Below are 23,467 nucleotides of genomic sequence, written 5' to 3' on the forward strand. Positions count from 1 at the left end.
GCTCCACGCGGGGGGCCTTCTCGGCTCCCTTGCTGTGGCCGCCGCCGCTGCCGCGGTTGCTGCGGTTTGGTGAGGCGAGAACCTGTCGTGGACCCTGTCGAGTACTTGTCTGTTGTTGTTTTTGCCTGAGGAGTCATCCTTCCTCCGTCGCACCCTGACTCCCGTGGTGTCGGCGGGGAGTCCCTGCGGACACCTCGGCGCGCCGTGGAGATGCCTCTCTTTGCCACCAATCCTTTCGATCAGGATGTTGGTGAGTGCTTCTGCCGCTCCCTGTGCACCCGCCCCCGAACTGCGAGTCCTCTCTGCCGGCTCCCTGCGTACGTTCTGGACTCCCGGGCCAGGGACGAGCTGTTTCCTTTCATTGCGGCTCCAACCTCAAGAGTCGGGAGGAGGTTGCGGGCTTGGAGCATCCTCTTGGAAAGAAATGGGACTCCGAAAGGGGCTTTGAGCTGGAACCGCGGGTTTGGGAGGAACTGCCTAAAGGGTTGCTGTAGGGAGCGTCAGAGGAACAGCTGGTGCAGCACCTGGTGCTGGGACAGTAGTGCTTCTGGAGAACAGAGCCGAGGGCTGAGGAGCATCTCGCCTGGGGTAGGGTTGTAAGCCCTATAATAAAGTGTTTCCCTGGACACATAGATGTTAAGCATCTGGAACTAGGAGAATGTTTTAGGTTAGGTTTCTTAAAGGATTTTAAAATCTACTTTGTAATTCTAACGGGAGGAAAGAGCTTCTGTTGAAGGGTAGACTCTTGGAAACGTTGGGAGAGCGGAAAGTGGAATACTTGGCAACCGCTGAGACTGGAGAGAGGGCCTGAGCCCTGGGCTGCCTGTTTTAGAGGAGGTCTCTGTACTTTAAGAAGCGTGGTCGAGGACCTTGAATCTGGAAATGCTAATTTGTTTTGAATTTGAAATGTTGTTTTCTTTTTTCTCTGAATCATAGGTAGTAGGTACTGATCAGACCAATTCAACAGGTTAGATTTTTATCTTTTTCTGGTTTAAGGGTAATAACTACAGGACTTTGAGTTTCCGGGAAGAGAATTTAGAGTTGATTTGAGTGCAGTTCAGAAACTACCTTGGCCCACAGGTGTGGAATGAAAAGCAAGCCAAATACCATTTCCAAATTCCTTAAGGCAGAGTTTATTAATTACTGTAGTAAAGAAATATAGGAACAGCTTTAGAGTTTATATATGTGTGTGTGTATGTATATGTATATGTGTGTGTATATATATATATTTACTTGTATATTTTAATTGTGAATGGTAGCTGTCAGATTTTGCTTTTTTAAGCCTTCCTCACAGCATGTCACTGAAGCTGGCAGATTTGGATTAAGACTAGAAAAGGATTCAATCTTATATCTGCCACTTTCTAGCTGAGTGAAATCAAGGACAAGTTACTTAAGCCCTTTGCATCCCAGTATCCTCATCTTTAAAGAGTGAAAAACACATTCTGTTTGTGATTAAATTAAATAATCTGGGGTAGAGGACCTACTACAGTGCCTTTATATAGTAGTCACCTACCAAATGATAGCTTTTTTGTCTGTTTGTGTAAATGAATGTCCTGAATACTCACAATAGGTGGAAATTTAGAGATCACCAATAATACTTGTAAATACTTAACTGGAAAACTGCATTTAATTGAATAAGCTCTCAGCATACACTATTTACATAGCAGTGACATAAGAAATAGAGTTACTAATAAGATATGGTTGCTGCTCTTAAGCAGTTTTGCAACTTATTAATTTAGGGCAAACGCTTAAACTAAAACAATTTTTTAATACCTGCCTCTTTGGTCCCAGTACCTTGATCTAGTTTTTATATAATCTGGCTTCCAACTGCCCAGTCACCTTTGTATTCTGCTGACTTTTTCAATGCATATTTCCACTGAGTTCAAATAAATTTCTTAATTTCAAACCCTTTCTCAGTACCTACAACATTCAGTTCAAAGCAGGCTGCTTCTTGCCTTTATATGTTTGCTTGTATTATATCTTCTACCTTTCTACATGTCCTTATGGTTAAAGGCCAACTCAGACCCAACTCGTTATGCCTGAATCATTTCCTGCTTACTGTAGCCTAGGGTTATTCAGTAGCAACACTCTTGACGGTATGGACCAGATAAATGTCTTTGTTGCCGAGGGTGGGGATGGTCTGAGCTGTCCAATGGAAGGTGTTTAGCAGGATCCCTGACATATATACCCTGGATGCCAGTGGCATCCTCCCACCCCCAGTCATGATTTAAAAGGTTTCCAAAAAATTACTAAATATCCCCTAGGCTTACAATATAGCTCTCAGTTGAAAACCATTGCTCCACATCACCATAATCTCCACTCTTTTTCAAAACTGGACCACCTTTTGTCATTAACAAATTATTTAGCACTAAAGATGGTTATATCCTGTGTTATGCTCATTTATTATTTTACTGGTTGCTAGCTATATAACAGGTGCTTAATAAATATTTGTTGAATTGAGAATGTGTCACTTGAGCCTGCTGATAGTAAGTTTCTTGAGTGTAGGAACATTGTTTTGCTCCAAAAAAGCTTACTTTTTAAAGTTAGTCAGGTGTGGATACTTGGATCAATTCTCTCTTCATGACCCATGTATTGAAATATCATGAATGGTTATCCAAGAAGACCTGTCAGAGACTTCCAGTAAATAATCCTTGGACAAAGTCCAGTAGACTACCATGTTAAAGTTTTTACTAGGAGACCTTGTAGAATATAGTATGTAGAATACATTTATCACTATTCCTTCCTTCTTTGTCCATCAGTATTTCAGTGATATCAAAGAGCTCCTACTAAATCACCTGATATAATTATTTGCCATTATTTACCATTTAACATTAGTATACATTTGTACTTCTTCAAAATTATCTTCCACTTTATTCATAAGCTGAAATAGTTAATCAGAAATTCATGAACTGATTTATGTAATACAACATTTCAGGTAAAGAAGCAAGATACTGGCAGTAGTTTTTCCATTGAAGAAATGGCCAAACCTGTGACTAGAATGTGAGCTCCACAAGGACAGGGGTTTTTGTTTGGTTTGTTCACTATGATATTTCCAGTGTGTAGTGTGTCTGACACTAATAAACTTTCAGTAAGCATTTATTGAATAAATGAATCTTGTTTTGGATGTCACATTTCTTGCCAAATTTCAACTCTTGAATAATAAAGTAACTCATCCCATGAAGCTTTTATTTCAAAGTCCCTAGTGATGTCCATCTTGCCAAATCCAATGGTCAATTTCTAGTCTTTTTTGTTGTTGTTATCCTACCATTCCTCTTTGATGTACTTTATTCACTTGGTTTCCAGGACACCAAACTTTTCTGATTTTCTGCTTAGCCCTTTTTTGGTCTTTTTTGGCCTCTCCTTTTTGTGCTTTCTGATTGTTGAACTTGGCCTGGAGCTTAGACTTAGAACTTCTTCAAAATTTTTCTCCCTTAGAGTCTTAGAATGCAATATAGCTTAGCTTTAAGAATTCATTTTTTAAAAAATTTACTAGGTGATATTTGCTTAATAGGATTATGAAGGTATCAAGTGTAAATTTTCTGTGATACATGATCTGTATACTGCATTGTGTGCCCACCACCCAAAGTCAGATCATCTTCTGTCACCATATATTTGGCCCCTTTACTCTTTCCTACCCTCCCATCCCCACTCTCTTTTCCTCTGGTAATCGACTACTGTTGTTGTCTATGTCTATGAATTTCAGTTTTATATCACACATATAAGTGAAATCATATGGTTCTTAGCTTTTTTCTGACTGACTGACTTAGCTTAGCATAATATTCTCAGGGTGGACCCATGTTTCAAATGCCAGTATTTCATCTTTCCTTATGGCTGAGCAGTATTCCATTGTATATGTGGACCATGTCGTCTTTATCCAGTCATGTAGCAAAGGCCTCTTCTGTTGTTTCCTTGTCTGGTCACTATGAACAGTGCTGCAGTGAACATACGGGTACATATATCTTTGTGAATAAATGTTTCCATGTTTTTCGGGTAGATACCCAGAAGAGGGATTGTGGGTCATAAAGTAATTCTGTTCTTAATTATTTGAGGAGCCTGCATACTGTTTTCCATAGTGCTGTACCAGTTTACATTCCCACCAGCAGTGAATGAGAGTTCCTTTTTCTCCACAACCTCAACAACACTTGTTGCTTGTCTTGTTGATAATAGCCATTTTAACAGGTGTGAGGTGGTATCTCATTGTAGTTTTAATTTGCATTTCCCTAATAACTAGTTAAGTTGAGCATCTTTTCATATATCTGTTGCCCATTTGTATGCCTTTTTGGGAGAAGTGTCTCTTCAGGTCTTCTGCTTATTTTTAAATTATTTGGGGTTTTTTTGGTATTGAGTTCTATGAGTTTTTTTTAATATATTTTGGTTATTAAACCCTTGTTTGTTAGCTGTTGTTTGCAAATATCATCCCCCATTCGGTTGGCGGCATTTTTTTGTTGGTGGTAGTTTCTTTTGCTGTGCAGAAGCTTTTGAGTTTGGTATAGTCTGATTCATTTATTTTTGCCTTTACATCCATTGCCTTTGGGGTCAAGTTCATAAAATCTTTTCTAAGACCAAGGTCCATGAATTTAGTACCTATGTATTCTTCTGTGTAATTTATTGTTTCAGATGTTATATTTAGGTCTTTGATGTATTTTGAATTAATTTTTGTACATGCGGACAAACTATAGTTTCATTCTTTTGCATGTGGCTTTCCAGTTTTCCAAGCACCATTTACTGAAGAGGCTTTCTTTACTCCAGTGTTTGTTTTTGGCTTCTTTGTCAAAAATTATTTTCCCATATACATGTGGGTTTATTTCTGGGCTCTCACTTTTGTTCCATTGATCTGTGTGTCTGTTCTCCTGCAATACCATTGCTGTTTTGATTATTGTAGCTCTGTTGTATAATTTGAAGTCAAGGAGTGTGGTACTTTTGGTTTCATTCGTTTTTCTCAGGATTGCTCTGGCTACTCAGGGTCTTTTGTGGTTCCACACCAATGCGATGATTTTTTTGTTCTGTTTCTTTAAAAAATGACATTGGGATTTTGATGAGTATGATATTACATCTGTATATTGCAGCAGCGCAGCAAGGAGGGTTGCCCTGCCCGAGTGATTACCTAAGGCCCTGCCCCCTTACAACTTAACAGGTATGCTGAAACAAAGAAATACGGCCTGAATGAAAGAACAGAACAAAACTCCAGAAAGAGCTAAGTGATGAGGAGATAGCCAACCTATCTGATGGAGAATTTAAAGCCCTGGTAGTCAAAATGCTCACAGAACTGACTGAGCTTGGTTGGAAAATGAAAAAAACAAATGAAAGATAACCAAAATGAAATAAAGCAAAATATTCAGGGAACCAACAGTGACAGGAAGGAAACCAAGACACAAAGCAACAATTTGGAGCAAAAGGAAGAAATAAACATCCAACCGGAACAGAATGAAGAAACAAGAATTCAAAAAAATGGAGAGAGACTTAGTAACCTCTGGGACAACTTGAAACGTTCCAAATCTGAATTATGTGCCAGAAGGAGAAGAGGAAGAGCAAGAAATTGAAAACTTATTAGAACAAATAATGAAGGAAAACTTTTCCAACATGGCTAAGGAAAGAGATGTCCAGGAGGTCCAGGAAGCCCAGAGAGTCCCAAAGAAGTTGGACCCAAAGAGGAACACACCAAGGCACATTATCATTAAGTTACCCAAGACTAAAGATAAACAGAGAATCTTAAAAGCAGCAAGAAGAAAGGAAAGAGTTACCTACAGAGGAGTTCCCATAAGGCTATTAGAGGAAACCTTGCAGGCAAGAAGGGGCTGGAAAGAAGTATTCAAAGTCATGAAAGGCAAGGACCTACATCCAAGATGACTCTGTCCAGCAAAGCTATCATTTAGAATGGAAGGCAGAGAAAGTGCTTCCCAGATAAGGTCAAGTGAAAGGAGTTCATCATCACCAAGCCCTTATTATATAAAATGTTAAAGGGCCTTATCTAAGAAAAAGAAGGTGGGCTCTCAGTCACTTCCCCTGCTACTCATAAGCAAATTGAGCCCTTCTGATGCTGATTCCTGGGTGGGTGGGTTTGTGTATGTTCTAGGACCCTGTGAGTCTCTCCAACAAATTCTCCTGTGAGGCTGGGAGTTTCTCCTGCCACCTCAACCCCATAGGTTTTTTCAGTCAGAGATTTTGAGTCTTTATTTCCCCACTGCTGGAACCCTGGATTGTGCAGTCTGTCTTGCGCCCCTACCCCCACCCCCCAGTTCCTTCTGGTTTATCTACAGGCAAATGTGGGACCTTCCAATCCACCAGCCGCCGCCTTGCCTGCCCCCAGTCCTCCAGCCCCCTCCTTGCCATGAGTCCTCATTCCCCCTTGTGAAAGTCTCCACCCCTCCTACTGGTCTGGATGAATGTTTCTTTTTTAACTTCCTGGTTGTCAGACTTCCATACAGTTCCATTTTCTGGCAGTTCTGGTTATTTTTTTATTTTAAATTTGTAGTTGTCCCTCTTTTGGTTGTGTGAGTAGGCAAAGTGTATCTACCTACACCTCCATCTTGGCCAGAAGTCCCTCCATTGCCCATTTTTTGATGAGCGTCTCTAAGTTGATTGAATGACGATCTTTTTCCTGTAGCCTAAACATGGTGGGCAGATCCTGTAAGCATTTCTCACCTCCCTAAATCTTTCCAAAGAAGCTTCTTATCAGAAAAAGTTCTCCAATCCTTTGAGGTTACTGAAATTTAAATGAGGCTGTGGGTGTCATTTTATGGGTATTACTAGGCAAATTTATCAATCTCTTTTATTATTTGTATAAGGATAATATGAGGATGAAATTAGATCATTAAGAAGCTCTTAATTCTTTAGAAGCAAACATTTTTTATTTTTGTTGTCACTTTTTACTTTCCTACAAACCCTGTGTTTGTCTTAGAAAGTAAATAGTTTTTATTTTATTTGCTATTCACAAAAGCATGTTGAACTGCTGCTAGCAATAGTTTATATTCTTCTGATTTAAAAAATGCTTGTTTTATAACTGAGAATTCCACAACTGCATTTGTTGATTTTGGGGCATCATCAATAAATGATGTGAACAGTTTTAGAGTTCTGAATAGGTTGCATTTCTGATACTGACCCTGTGTATGCATAGGAAAACAACCAAAGTAGTTCATGAGTGTTCAGCATAGTATCTGGTCATGACTGTACCAGACACTCCTGGATGTGACTTAATTCAGGAACTGTAAGATCATACTTAGTTATAATATAGGCAGTTTATATTTGATCAGACACAAGCCGCCATTTCTACTTAACTATTAACATTTTAATATTAAGTTTTGATAAGCATAGCTATTATGCTTTAAATAAGGTGATAGGTTTTAAGACTTAAATGTGTTCTTTAAAAAAAAAAAGCATTGTCCTTTTAAAAAAGTCTGCTTGACTACGAGTCAGTAGGATGATGAATTAATTACTTAAAGGCACTACTAGCTCAAAGTAATAACTTGCTTTTCTAAGAAGTAAATGCTAAACTGGAGGGTATTGTTCAGGATGACTCACTCACTCAATCTCATTGGGCTTCAGAGGGGTTGAGGGTCAAAGGGATAGGTAGGGCTATGAGATTCCTCTATTAAACAGTTCCACTTGAAGTTGCTTTACAAAATTTTTTAAGGTAAGATTTCTCATTAAAAGAGAGTGCTAAAGAATGGTCTTTGAATGTCTTTGCTCCTTGTTTCCGGGAGGGAGCCTCTAAATCCCTGGAATTTCTTGAGGGATAGGAGCATCTTTCTTATTCACTGGGGGTTCCTGATAGTATATCTTAGTTTAGGTATACTTAGCATGGGGCTGGCCACTCCAGAAGGAGTAATCTTGTGATTAGATAGATGGGGCTTTTGAGTCCCATATCAGTCCCACTAGGAAGCAGGGAGGGAACTGGAGATAGAATTCCAGAAGATGGTTAATCATACCTTCAATAAGCAAACTCTAATAAAAACTTTGGAAACTGAAGCTCAGTTGAGTTTCCTGGTTGGTGATTTTAGTGGCAAAACGGAACTAGTGATTGGGCTTCAGTTCAGCAACTTTGGCACATCTGGTTTTGCTGCTTTTCTGGGCCTGGAGCTGAAACACAGCCAAGTCCTAAATGTCATCTCTAGTTGGAATAAAACTCTGTCTCTGTGGTCAACAGGCCCAAGGCTTTGTTCTTAAGATTATTTGATGTGGGCCAGAACCTCATTGTCCTGGACTTAATGCATAAAGGCTTGAATGCGAGTCACATGAGGCTATTTTCTGGCCTCCACATTCCTCCTCTTGGGGTGGGGGGGATCTACTCTTACTGAATAGCAAGTGAGGTCCTGGTGCCCACTGCTACCCTCTAGGCAAAATTTGGAGGCAGAGGTTTGTTAAAAAAGAAAAAGAGTCTTTATTCAAAAGCTACACAATTTTGAAGTAACAACTTTCCACATGCTTTAGTCACTTAAGCCTATCAACTAAGGCTGAAATCTTTAATTCTTGAGTTCCACCTTTAATCACTTAAGCCAATCAGTTAAGGGTAGAATCTTTAACTCAAGAGTTCTCCTATCATTCTCCTTGCTAGTTTTTAATTACCTTATTTCTGTAAGATTAGTTTACAAACTAAAACAACATAATATACAAAAGCTACAGAATTTTGTAAGAATGGCAGGCTTCTGCCTCAGAGCCTGTCCCCTCTAGAACACCCAAAGGAAGATAACCCTGCCACCCTTTGCCAGGCCAGAGCAATCCTAGGCTGTGCCCAGAGTTCCTTCTCCCATTTAAAAATACTGTCCTAAGTGAAATAAGCCAGTCAGAGAAGGACAAATACCATATGATTTCACTTATATGTGGAATCTAATGAACAAACTGAACTAACAAGGAAAATGGGGACAGACTCATAGATGGAGAGTAGGAACACACCTAGTGGGAGGGAAGTGAGAGGGTGGAGGGATTGAACATAAAGGAAAAAGAACTCATGGGCATGGACAACAGTGTGGTGATTACTAGGGGGAGGGGAGTATACGGTTCTAAATGGTAATGGAAAAAATACAATAAAGATTAAATAAAAAATAAAATAGTTGACAGACTTGACTATAAAAACATACTTTCTGAATCCTTTTGGAGCAGGGTTTTTCTTTGGCCCTTTGCTGTCCTATTTTGATTTTTTTATATTATTAGGATGAAGGTATAAGAAATACTGTAAAATAAATAATGGCAAAGAAATATAACTCAATGTTAAAGTGCTGGTAAATGCTTATCAAAACTCTTTCAATTGTGTAAATAAATGGGAGTGAGAGGACTTGAGCCCCAAGAACTGGCTAACCACCTCCTCTTTCTTCCTCCTTCCCTTCCTTAGCATAATGCTTTTTTACTTTTAGCTTTAGGTAGATAACTACTACTATTACAGTATCATACTAAGAATTTCAATAATAAAGGTGAAAAGAGTATTTTCTGAGCTATAAAATCCCACTTTTTTCTGAAAAAAACAAAAACAAAAACCCAAACCATCCTTTGAGAAACACAGACAGCTACAGCATGATCAACCAGGCATTCTCAAGAAAAAGAGAGAGAGCCAGTCGTTGCCTTCCTTCTGTTTAAATCTTCCCACCCATAACTCCATGCATACTGGAGGCGTTTAGCTTCTTGGCCAATCTCGTCCTAGACTGTTTACTGTTAGGGTCGTCAGTGATATGGACTCTGAAAGAATTCACAAAGAGAAGAAAATGCAGAGAGCAAGGTTTTTTATTTTACTTGCCCAAGAGAGGGAAAGGTATGGAGATATGTACCAGCATTGATGGGTGGGGGCTTTGACTGGATTATAATTGGACTATAAAAAGGTGGGGGGTTGCTGATGTGTGGCCTCTGGGCTGTTGGGGGCATTGTAACCCAGGAGATTCTGGGTAGTTTTGAATTTCAGGTAGGTTTTCTGCAATTTGAATATGATAGGCTTAGGTGTCGTTATTTTGACGTTTATTCTGCTTGGTATCCTCAGAGTTTCCAGGACCGGTGGTTTGGTGTCTGACATTAAGTTCATAGTCATTATTGTTTCAAATATTTCTTTTGTTTTTTCTTTATTCTCTGGTATTCCAATTATGTATATATTGTACCTTTTGTAGTTTCCCACAGTTCTTGGATAATCTGTTCAATTTTTTTTTGGTCATTTTTTTGTCTTTGCTTTTTAGTTTTGGATGTTTCTGTTGACGTATCCTCAAGCTTAGAGATTCTGTTCTCAGTCATGTTCAGTCTACTGTAGAGTTCATCAGTGGCATTCTTCATTTTTTAGTATTTTTGATCGCTAGTATTTCTCTTTGATTCTTTTAAAAAAATGTCCTTCTCTGTTTACATTGCCTTTTTGTTCTTATGTGATGTGTTATTTTTTTCATTAGAATTCTTACCATATTATCATAATTTAAAAAATTCCTGATTTGATAATTCCAACCTCCCTGCCATGTCTGAGTCTGGTTCTGATGCTTGCTCATTCTCTTTAGACTGTTTTTTACCTTATATGTGTGCCTTGCTGAAAGTTAGACACGATGTATTAGATAAATGGAACACCAGTCTTTAGTGGTCTGATGGTAAGGCGTCAGTGGAGAAGGATTCTGAATTCCTGTGATTATGTCTTAGACTCACAGTGAACCTCTGCCACTGGAGTGTGAATTACTCACATGCATATCAGCACCTCCTGCACCCCTTCGCTGGAACAGGGTGGCCAGAGTGGTTTGGAGTTGAGTATTTCACTTACCTTAGGAGGGTTAATCTCTGGTAAAATCCTAGTTGGTTGGGCACTGGTAAATAGTTTCTCTTGAGAATAGTGGACCTTATTAAGAAGAAAATGCTCTGGTATCTTCCGAAACGGTTCCTGTTCTTCACCGCTCTGCTGGGAAAGCAAGGAAAGTTTTCTCCTATAAAATCCACAAAAATGTGGGACATCCCTGTGACTGGACCCCTCTAGAATTTTGACTTTCAGACTTAAAAGTCACACGTAGCTTCCAATAATTTTTTTTAAACTTTTTTTTATTGATTTCAGAGAGACACAGAGACATCAATTTGTTGTTCCTTCATCCATGAGTTCTTTGGTTGATTCTTGTATGTTCCCTGACCGGTGATTAAACCCACAACCTTGGGTTGTAGCAAGATGATACTCTAACCAACTGAGCTATCCGACCAGGGCAATTCATTACAGTTTAAATTTTCAAGTCCTCACCCTGGTTTCTGGCGATGTTTCTGCGTCTGGGTTTCTGCTTTCAGTTGTGATTCCGAGTATCCACCTGTCTGTGTTTCTAATTTTGGGGGCAGCGATTTGCCCTGTGACCTCACTTCTAAGGGATCTAAGAAAAGTTGTCAATTTTTCACTTTTTTAGTGTTTTACTTGTTAGAATGGAGTGATGATTTCTAAGCACCTTATTACATGCTGGATTGGAAACCAACATTATTTTGATGCCTATGTCTCAACAATGTCTGGTGTTTTCTTGTCTAGAAAAACTTTGCTTTAACTTCCAGAAAACAAGTCTTCACTTACTTTCTTAGGTGGAGGCGAGATGGTTGCTAGAGCCCTTGAATAAGGAAGACAAAGTGGGGACCTACCTACATTTCAAACAGCATTAACCCCTTCCACCTAACTTTAAGTCTTCTTTATTCTTCACTCTCAATTGCAGACTTCCCAATACTTGAATTTTCTGAGAATTCAGTGGTATAAAAAAGGCTGGTTCTTATGCTTTTTTTCTTACTACCAATGTACGATTCACCTTTCTTCGGTCTTCTGAGTGTTTTACCATGTATATACGTTGTTATATAGCTTTTGAAGTATTGTTGCTTCTCATGTTTTCCCTCTCTTTATATCTTTAATTTCTCAAGTTTTTAATTAAGGACATACTTAGTTAAAACTTGTTTTCCTTTTGTTCATTTTTCCCATTATCAGAACCCAAGATCAAAACTAGATAATTAATTTAATTATCTGAAACATTTTATAGAGATCTATACCTAGTCATGTTCCTTCACTGGCAAGTAAAGCTAAGAATTATTTGATAATGAAAATATTTCTTATTTTTGTCTTTTTATGTGCAGAAAGAGATAGACCTACATATAATATTTTTAATAAAGAATAACCAATGGCTTATTTTTTATACTAAGTAACAAGCAACGGAAGTATGAATGGGAGAAATAATTGTGATAGGTAATAAAGGTGTCCCTCTTCCCTTTTAAGGATGGACTTGAACACCTTTTTAACCAGACTGCAGGCAGTTATCATAATATGTTGTTGTGTTTTGATTTACAGTTTGATTTGAATCAGATATTTACCTCTTACCAATTTTTAAAAAGTAATATTTCTGTAATTTCTTTTTATAATATACAGAGAAAGCAACTAGTGAGATGAATACTGCTGAAGATTGGGGCCTCATTTTGGATATTTGTGATAAAGTCGGTCAGTCTCGCACTGGGTAAGTGTTGCAGAGTTTCAAAGGATTTTTACTCATTTTTCCTCTTTATTAATATGAATAAAACAAGAATCAGAAGGTAGAACATACTGCAATTATAACATTTATTTTTATTTTTTATTTTATTTTATCCTCACCCGAGAGCATTTTTTTTCATTGCTTTTAGAGAGAGAGTTGGGGGGAAGAAACATTGATGTGAGACGAACATTGATTGGTTGCTACCCCTACACGCCTGCACTGAGGATCTTTTGCACCCTGACTGGGAATCGAACACACAACCTTTGGGTTACAGGATGATGTTCTAACCAACTGAGCCACACCGGCCAGGACCAATTATAATTTATTTTAAAAGAGAATGTTTTTCCTAGAAAAATTTGAAGAATCATCCTATTTAGGTTACTTCTTATAGCCACTTAGGGTAGCATGATTAATAAAAATGTTGCTACTTTAATCTCTCTCCTCCTGAAATCTAGCCTTTTCCACTTAATAAAGTCATCAGGGATTTCTCAGTTACAAAGTGTGGTAGTCATTTCTGCGTTTTTCTTTGTCACATCTGCAACATTCTACACAACTGATCTGTAACTACTGAAAGAGGCACTTGAGGGAAGTAGAATATTAAACTTTTTGGCATATGGGCTTTTGGGAAATACAGAGCTTTCTAAACAGTTCAGTCAATCGATTACCTGGTAGAGAGATTAAAGATTTCCTTAATTCCTAGGCTAATAATGCCTGGCTGTTAGCGGCCTTCTTACTCCTTCATGCCCCACATATGTTGTCTTACTCATGTACTTTCATGTGAAAAGTGTTAGGGAGCACTGCTGCATTATACCTGATTCTTCTGGTGGTGATCTTAACCGCTGATACACCTTCTTTGGCTGTTCTTTGTTCCCTTCTAAATACAGATAGTTTCTTAAACTTTTTTTGATTCATTTTTCCCCTAATACTTTTTGTTTTCTAATACCTTTTCTTTTGAAATCTGACAACTTCCAGGTATCTTTATGTGGGTAACATATGTATTTTCAGCTCTGACTTTTCTTATCCAAGCCCTAGTCTTGTGGATACAGCATTATTTCTGGATAACCATACTGTATAAGCCTTAATTTCCATCTCTTAAAGTGGAACTCCTATCTCTTTTATCTTTAAACCTTCTTTTCTTCCTTTGTCCCCTGTTTCTGTTAATGGAAAGATTATTCTTTCATTTGCACTTAAAACCTCAGTTACTGCTACATTTATTTTGGTACCAAATTCTGTCAATATGCTTCCATAATACCTTTTAGAATGTTGACACTATAAAGTCTCCTTAGTTAAGTTCTTGAACACAGTCAAACCAGGTTGGAGCAGTTTGTCTTCTGGTCCTTTCTACCCCTTCACATTAGCCGTTTTTGTCCCTAATGTTCTCCTCTGTTAGGTTCCCAGAAATGTGGCCTCCAAATGTGGCCTTACCGTCCCTTTTGTTGTCTTTATATTGTAATATACTAAGTCTTCTGATCTTGTTAGTTCCTTAATATAATCGAAATTTGAGTAGCTACTGTGTACTACGTATCTGTTCCTTTTTTCTGTATTTCTATTGCTCCCTAACCACTTTACTTGAAACATTCTTTACCATACATGGATTTGTGAATTGACCTTCTGGCATTTCTTTCCACTTCATCTCTTTTATCCAGTTGCCATACAAAAACTGTGACCACGTTACTCTCTTTCCTTCTGTATTGAATTGTCTAACTTCCTTAGACCTCTGAATCATTTCTTTTCCATTTATTTCTCATTCTTTTCAGCTCAAGCATTTGAGTTGTCACTGCTTTTCTGCCTTAATTTAGTGCTGTTGGTCATTCTATTCATTCAGTATGGAGTATTTTTTTCTGTCGTCTTCTCTAGTTTGCTACATAATGAAAATAGTATTTTCATTACTCAAACCAAGCCAATTGGTTTGAGTAGTACCTGGCACATGGTTAAATGGGTGCACCTTGGCCTCTTTTTGATTAATGTCATATTTTGTGACAGTTTGTTGAGGAGTGAGTATAGACCTAGCTCCATCCCTGTGTATTTCAGAGATAAAACTTTTATCTAACATTTCAGTTGCAAAGTTCCTCCTCTCTTTTTTTATCTTTATTTTGATGTTCTTCATTTTGCAGATAACTTTTCTGATAATTTGGTTAGTTAAATTGACATAAAAAGACAAAACTGCCTTTCATTACTAGAAATAGTCCATATTTTTGTAGTTAAAATTAAATTTGGAATTCATCTGAAATTCTGTATGATGTGTAATGATGTTGAAGAGATCAATTTGTTTTTCTTTATGTTAACATTATTATACTGGAAACATTTGTTTTTTCCCCTAGTTTTTCTTGTGATGAGAACTTTTAAGATCTACACTCTTAGCAACTTTCAAGTATACAATAAAGTATTGTAACTGCAGTCACCATGCCATACATTACATCCTCAGAACTTATTTATCTTGTAATTAGAAGTTTGTACCTTTTGACCACAGTCACCCATTCTGTCCCCTGCACCCCAAGCTGTTTCTGTTTCTATGAGTTTTATATTCCACACAATCAGTGAGATCATAACAATATTTGTCTTTGTGGATTCATTTCACGTAGTATCCATGCCCTCAAGGTTCATCCTTGTTCACCACATATATTTAAGATGTACTAATTTATAGCTTTAAGAAATGTTTTTATTTGTCTTTTTTTTAAAATCCAGTATCCATAGGTTTAGATATGTGCTCATTTTTTAATTTTTTTGTATTTAGCCAACATACTTTCTCTCAGTATATTTCTTAATATTTCAGTCACCCTTTGGGGATTTTAATTGGCATTACACTAAATCTATAAATTTACTTAGGGTGTATTTTTAACTTTGCTAATTTAAATAACGAGGGTGGTTTTATTTGTCTTTTTAATCAACATTATTTCCCTTTCCCCTTTTCTTCTCTTTTTTTTCCTTCCACTTATTTTATGCCCCTCTCTTGTCAGTATGGCTCCCTAATTCCTTTAACTATTTATTAAATTAATTTCTATGCATTTATTTGTATAAATACAATATTTCTTTATAGCATTTGTTGATAAATAATTGAAAGGATTAAATAATAATTTATATCATTCTAATATTATTGAAGTTTTTTTTAAATGTCAAACATTCCATATTTATTCTTGTGTATGATTTCTTTTCAAAAATGTTTTACATTGGCTTCAGGACCACATTATGATTCTCATGGACACTTGGTACCTTTGACTTCCTGAATTCCTTCTCCATAACAAGAATATATATTTTATAATTGCATTGTTGTAAAGACAAGTATATTATACATTAAAACATTTTATTTTACCTAAAAGTTCTTTTTTTTCTTTTAAAACAGTTAAAACATTTTTTGTGGGCTCCTAAAATAATTGTGAGTCCTAGGCATTGTGCCTATGTGCCTAAGGATAGTATTATAGAATTGAATGATATATTATCAGGTCAACGTAATAATAGAAAACTATTAAGGTTCTTTTTAGGTGAGCAATCAACTGTGGAATACATATGGAGGAGTTCCTAATATGTCATTTATTTGTTGGTTGGTTGGTTGATGGATGATCGATTAGGGGGAGAGAGAGATATGTAAGGGAGAAACGTGGATTGGTTGCCTTCCGTACTCGCCCTGACTGGGGATTGAACCGGAAACCTAGGTATGTGCCCTGATAGGGGATCGAACTTGCAAAACTTTTGGTGCATGGGAGGATGCTCCAACCAACTGAGCCACCCAGCAAGAGCCATCTCTAGAACTTTTGATCATCCCCAACTGAATCTCTCTACCTATAAAAAACTTTCCGTTCTACCCTCCCCCAGTGCCTGAAAAACACTTATAATTTGTTTTTAATCTTCAAATCATTTTGTAGTTAGTGTATACGGAAAACTTAATGGAGATCTATCTGGTTTATGTTATCTGGGAACCTAGATACGGATGTTTAGATATGGGTTGCCGATGATAGCATAAGAATATTGAACAATATTGGAGGTTGTCAGTGAGGTATTCTAGATACCTGGTATGCTTTAGAGGGGACCGAAACATGTTATTGGTGTGAGAGAGGAAAATGGGACATGAGTTTTCATGAGACAGATTTAGACAGGGTACGTTAGTGTAGAGAGAAGTTAGGGATTAGAATGCAGTTTGTAAGGTTATTTTTATACTAGGCAATAGTCTAGATTTTTTTTTTTTTAAAGTATTACCATTTTGGTATTAATCTGTAATTTTGTAAAATGTACAAATCTATTTAAGAGGGCTGATTTAGGGATGGTGAAGGGAACTGTAGGAAAAACATTTCTCTCTCAGTAAGGTATTTTTTATTTTTAATCAAAATGATTTGTAACCAGCAATATATTATTTAATGCATAAATAAAATAATTTATATTGTCTTTTTTCCTTAAGGAGATAATTTGTTTTTCTTTTTTTATTACAATCACTTGTTTTAGAGTTCTGGTAGTTTGGAAAATATTCTCAAATTTTAAAAGGAAAATAAAAGAGTCGTCATTGTGAAATTTTCTTCAGTCAGAACTGTGACCCAGAAACGTGGTTCCCAGTGGTGATTTGAAAATCCCCCCTTAATTCTTCCTCTTTTTAAAAAAGCTTACTGTTCTGTTCTTTAAATTGCACATGTGTATGTGTGTGTCTTTGCTGATTTAAAAAATATAATGGTATTTTTATGTAATGAAAATGTACTTTTTTTGTTTTAAAAATAGATATATATCCACATGGCTCAAAATTAAAACAGTTTAAAATGATGAGCATTGACAAACCTAACTCCTATCCCTGCTTCCCTTCTGCATCCTCTGTAGGTAATCACTTATGTTTCATTTATATCTTTTCATTGTTTCCTTACACAGTTATGAATATAGACAACAGACACATTATATACACTATATTACAGCCTTAGAAATGTATTTCTTTTAATGCCTATTACAGTAGTAGTACATTGGTTGTAAAAATTGACAAATTTAGAAATAATTTTCTAGTTTAGCATTAGTTTTGATTAGTGGCATGTAGGATGTTTAATGTAACTTTAATAATTACTAAAATTATTCAGTAATTTTAAATAATTATATCAATTTTAGGAAACCTAGTAGATGTAATTCCTGTTTGCTTCATATAGGTTTTCGGGTTTTGTTTTTTTTTCTTTTGCCTGAAATATTTCAATATGCTGGACTTAAATCTTTAGAAACATTCTGAAAATATTTTTCTGACTTCCTAATATATTCACATGATTTTCAGTGTGCCGTTCTAGTGTATGAATAAGTACTGAAAAATGCCTGGCCAGTGAGGTCATGAGATAGACTGAAAAGTCTGTTTGTTTATTATTGAGAACTTTCAGAATGATAGTAGCAATTTTCTTTAACATGTCTTCACATAAGAAAATACATCTTTTGTCTTTTGATTGATTCATTTATGTAATATGTAAAAAATATTACATATGTATGTATAATTACATATTATATATGTATATATGTGAGTGTGAAACTACTGTTTATTCACAACAAAGGTAAAATTAAAGTTCTATAATAGACATCCAGAATAATTTGTGCTTTTGTTTTGTTTTATTTTTTGTTTTAATCTTTATTGTATTATTTTTCCATTACCATTTATTTCCCTTCTACCCTCCTCCCCTCAACAATCACCACACTGTTGTCCATGTCCATCAGTCCTTTTTCCTTTTTGCTCAGTCTCTCCACCCCTAAACACCCGCCTCACTAGCTGTCATCTGCTTTCCATATATGAGTCTTTCTCTCTTTTGCTTGTTAGTTCAGTTCATTAGATTCCCTGTATGAGTGAAATCATATGGTATTTGTCTTTCTCTGATGGGCTTATTTCACTTAGCATGTTCTCCAGATCTATCCATAAAGTTGCAAAGGGTGAAATTCTCTTCTTTTTTTATGGCTGAGTAGTAGTCTGTTGTGTAAATGTCCCATAGTCATTTTATCCATTCATCTACTGATGGACACTTGAGCTGCTTCCGTATCTTGGCTATTGTAAATAATGCTGCAGTGAACTTGGGGGTGCATATATTCTTTCGAATAATTCAGATTTTTTTCAGATATACCCGTACTTTACTGTGTATAATGCACACTTTTTTGCCCAAATTTTTGAGGGAAAAATAAGGATGTGCATTATATACATGGGTAGTACTAATTCTATATCTATATAAATGTTTTTAATTCTTTTATTCATGCTTATGCAGTAAAAGTGTAGCTCTAGAAAGCAATAACGATATCTGTATGCAAAATAATGCCCTGGAATACAATAATAGGTTTTGTCAAACTTACAGAAACTTGGAACAAAAGCAGTTTCGGCCAAGGATTCAACAAAATGAAACAAAGAATGAAGAACGACATAATTGTTATTCACAGAGTAAGGCAAATGATGCCGATTGTTATGCACTTGTGAGATAGATGATGCCGATTGTCAACTTGATAAGATCGGTGGTGTCGACTTTATTACCATAGGGTGAACTCGCAACATTTCTCTTTAGGGGGAGAAATTATTGGAAAATCCCTTGGAAAATGTCAAAATGGTTTTCGTACATTGAAAGCTTTAAGCCAAAAGTTATTAAGTATGCTAAAAAGCGTAGCAACAGAGCTGCGGAGAGACACCTTGGACCTCCTCTCACAGAGACTGTCATCAGGTTGTGGAGAAACAGGAAGAAAAGCTTCTTCAGATGCCAAGACAGAAGAAGAAGGCAATGTGAGGGAAACCTCCAAAGTGGCCAGAGGTGGAGCAGGAGGTGGAGATCTGGATTCTGGAGCAGCATCAAACTCAGATCTCTTTTTCAACCAAGATGATACAAGAAGGTGAAAGGATTGCAGGAGGAAAAAGCATTGATGATTTCTCAGGGACACCGAAATGGTGCTTTAACTTAATGAAGAGAGAAGGTTTGAGCATGAGGACATGAATGAAACATGCCCCAAAGCTTCCAGCAGCCTATGAGAACCAAGTTTTGGGATCATTCTTATGTTATCAATGATAACAATATCAATGTTAGGCATTCCTGTGTTATCAATCTTTGAAAGACTTAGGACTTTGAGCTGTCCTAAATTGCCAGTATGGATGAGGTCCCACTCACGTTTGATGTGCCAGCCAACAGAACTGTGGATGTCAAAGTAGCAAAGACCGTGGCTGTTAGAATGGTGGCTGTTAGAACCGTGGCTGTTAGAACCGTGGCTGTTAGAACTAGTGGTCATGAGAAAACACATTTCACTGTTGCTGTAGCCTGTTGTGCAGATGGGAGAAAGCTACCGCCTATGATCATATTTAAAAGAAAAATATTTCCTAAAGAAAAGATTCCAAGTGGAGTTATTGTCCATGTGCATGAAAAAAGGAGGGATGAATGAAGGCTGCATGAAAATTGGGTTTCACAAAGTCTGGTCACAAAGGCCTGGAAGATTACTTTAAAAAAACAGCTTTGCTTGTTTTTGATCACTTGTTAACAAAGCACATGTTACACAAATTGCAAAAGCAATTGCAGCAGACTTGAAAACCCAACTTGCTGTGATACCTGTTGGGTAACCAGCCAACTGCAGCCCCTTGATGTGTCAGTAAACAAGTCCTTTAAAGCCCTAATGAAGGAGGAGTGGACATCACGGATGCAGTCAGCTAGTAATGATTTAACACCTACAGATAGGATTAAGGAAGTATCCATCACCTGGGTTTGTGATTGGATCCTAAGATCGTGGAACAGTGTCGAGAAGGAAGCTGTCGTGAAATCATTTTAAAAATGCAGTATCAAACTGGAATAGCATAATCAATAAATATATTTTTTAAAAATGCAGTATCAGCAATGCTATGGATGGAACTGAGGACAATGAAATTTACCAAGATGAGGAAAGTGACTCTTAGAAGACACCAGTAATGTAGAAATTGAAGAAGATGATGCTTCTGAATTGACAGTGACTAAGAGTTCTTGGCCTTCTGTGATGTGTAAATATTGTAAGTGTGTTACCAGTAATTAAAGTTTTTTGTACCTTGTATCTGTTCTTGTGTTTTGTAATTGTTTGTTACATAAAATTTCTTGTACAGTAATATATTGAAAAATAAATGCTAAAATTCCTTTATAACACAAAAAAGTATCTAAATATAAATAAATAAAAGATTGAATTAAAATGAAAGATTTTTTTCCTAAGAGTTTGGGCCAAAGATATGGTATGCATTATACACAGGAGCGCATTATACATGGCAAAATATGGTATTCCCAGCAGTAGGATCGCAGGATTCTTTAAATAGCCAGATAACATTGTCTCTCTGTTATATTCATGTTCCATCAATCATCACATGAGAAATGCCTACTTTGCAAGCTTGAAATTGAGAACTTGAGATTTGTACTCAGTGTTTTGCAGGCTGTGTTTTATGTAATGTGTATTACAACTCAACTATGCATTTTGAATACGCCATTGAAAATACAGTTATTATTCATCTCGGTTCTGATTTCTTTCACATTGTACATTAGAGTTTCCTTACAGCTGTGTGTATGTGTATAGTTACTTCATTCAGCAAAGGTGTGAGTTCCCATATCATAGTGTTTGTGTGTAGTATGTAGTAGCATATAAGACCAATAAAAACTATGCATATGCGTTTCCCTTCCTCCCTCTACAATATAGTATACATATATTTTTAAATGGTAAGTCGTAGTATTTTTTTTAGCATGTTGGATGAAAATGTAAAATTTAAATCACTCTAAAATAACTTTGAAAGCTAAAGTTGTAAAAGTAACTTTATAGAAGAATAAGATATGTTTGTGCTTTTTAGAACTAACATTTTTGAATGTCTCTAAGTCCCTGGCACCATTCTACTATTGTCATAACATACTGATAAGGAAGCACTAGAATTCCCTATTATAAATGAGGTCTGTCAAACTATAGATCTTGTTCTACTGTATTACAGTGCTGCTTTTGTGTAGCAGTGGCTCTCAGCCCTGGAGCAAGGGATGCTCTATTAGAGATGGTTTTGGTTGTCACACTGACAAGAGGTTGCTACTGACATTGATTAGATGGGGACCAGGGGTGTGACACACCAGATAGTCTTACTCTAAAAGTAATTTTTCTGCCCTGAACAACCAGGTGTGTTCCTATTTAGAAACATATTGATAGTATCTTTGTATTTTTTCAGTTCTATTTCATAGGTGATTAAATCTACTCAAGCGCATTTATTTATAATACTCTTAGTATTATTATCACTATTAATATATATTTTACTGTTCTTTTATGTTTGCAATACTTTAAGGAAAATCCTTTTGTTCTTCTTTAAGGCCCCTTGAGGGAGATAATGAAGAGGTGGTACCTTTGTTTAGAAAAGCTGATAGATCTGCTCTGGCCAGTGTGGCTCTGTGGATTGAGTGCTGGCCTATGAAACAAGGGGTCACTGGTTTGATTCCTCAGTCAGGGCACATGCCTAGGTTGCAGGCCACGTCCCCACTAAGGGACGTATGAGAGGCAACCACACATTGATGTTTCTCTTCCTCTTTCTCCCTCCCTTCCCCTCTCTATGTGTGGTTGCCTCCCTCACACTTCCAGCTGGTCATGTGCTCTGTCTGGAAAGCGAACCAGCAACCCTTTGGTTCTCAGGCCAGCACTCAATCCACTGAGCCACACCAACCAGGGCTCCTCCTCTAAAAATAAATGAAATAAAATCTTAAAAAAAAAAAAAAGTTGATGGATCTAAAGTCCTTGATCAGTAATAGATGCAGTAATTAGAATTTAAATTTACTGTGTTTTTAATGGTAATAATTTTCTTAAGAGAATAAAATAATATTTTTATCACTGCTTAACCTATTATTCTTATGATACAAAATACTTTTCAAATGGGATGTAGTGATGAGGCATAATTTGAAATGAGGCTTTAAAAAAGTTTTATAAAGCATAAGATGTCCTAAAACCTTGACTTTTTTATCCAACAAAATCATTAAATATTTTTGGCTTCCCTCATGTATTTTAATGGAAAGATCTTTTCAGGTATCTCACTAACTGGTGACTATAGACTAATGTTGAGGTATTTATCTGTTATAACTGTACAACAACATAGGTATAAGTGGGTAGACATTTATAAATAATGTGACAATTTCAGAAATTTACTCAGCTATTCAAAAAGATTTGAAATTTTCTTATTCTTTGAAAAGAGAATTGTAGGATTGTAAAATTAGTTTTAATTTTCCTTGATCCTCTGACAATAGATTTGAGTCTCAGCATATGCATGCTTAACTGAATTTAATAGTATTCTTTTGCAGCCCCTCAAAATTTACTTGTCCTAAAAACTTGTCCCTGCTGTTCATTTAGGGAGCTTATATGTGGTGTCTCACAATTACAGTTCCCATTTCCCTTATAGACTGTGAATATCTCACTGCACTGAGTGTGATTCTTACACAGAATATGCTTGTTTTAGACAGCATGGCCCTATATGCAAACTAATGTCTTCAACTGGTGCTAGAAGTAATGTTTTGCTTTCATAGTTGAGGAAAAGTTGCCTGTATTGAGCATATTTGAGAGAAGGCAGAGTATGTTCTCTAACAGGTAACTCCCTAATCAAGAAAAATTGATGAACTGCAATTTTTCCCTCATAACCTTGACTTTGCAAACAAACCCCAGGGAATGGTTCTATTCAATTACATTTCACAGTGGTGTGGTTTGTACTGTGGTCATTTATCACCTGAAAGAGAGAGAGTTATTTTGGAGGTTGGAAAAGTGAGAGAGATAAGAGGTAATTCTCCTTTCCCATTTTTTTTCCCTATCCCTGACCTCTATTTTCTTGTTTTCCCATCTCAAGAAAAGAAAAAGAGAGTATGTGTCTCACAAAAAGTTTTAAAATAACAAAATGGGGTGTTAAGAAGTGGTTGTGACTGTTGAGGATTTGACTCCCTTACAAATGTAAGCGATAGAAACCACTGGTAGACTCTTGCATGCACGTGCAGATTTTATCTGAGCTCGCATTCTTAAAAGTACGTCACTTGTATTTGTTACTGTCGGTCTGTTTCCTCACATTCTGTGCTCCTTCCAGTGCTACTTACTGTGCACTTTTCTCTTACTGTGGCTTTTTTATAATTCTG

At 36.7% G+C, this 23,467-nt stretch overlaps 1 protein-coding gene across 4 annotated transcripts in view; it reads left to right on the forward strand.

The window, feature by feature from the left end:
* The window catches only part of STAM (signal transducing adaptor molecule), a 54,839-nt gene continuing 31,372 nt past the window's right edge, over nt 1-23,467 (forward strand). For 2 of the 4 annotated variants that reach the window (XM_045183688.3, XM_053922444.1), the window contains exons 1-2: nt 2-250; nt 12,323-12,407. In XM_045183688.3, coding sequence (XP_045039623.2) covers nt 211-250; nt 12,323-12,407 — 125 coding nt within the window. In that variant the 5' untranslated portion in view covers nt 2-210. Of the gene's footprint in view, nt 251-12,322; nt 12,408-23,467 lie in introns of all 4 variants that reach the window. The other 2 variants (XM_053922443.2, XM_024576058.4) reach the window with 2 other exon arrangements.

The sequence above is a fragment of the Desmodus rotundus genome, chromosome 4, assembly GCF_022682495.2.
Source record: "Desmodus rotundus isolate HL8 chromosome 4, HLdesRot8A.1, whole genome shotgun sequence".
NCBI lineage: Eukaryota > Metazoa > Chordata > Mammalia > Chiroptera > Phyllostomidae > Desmodus > Desmodus rotundus.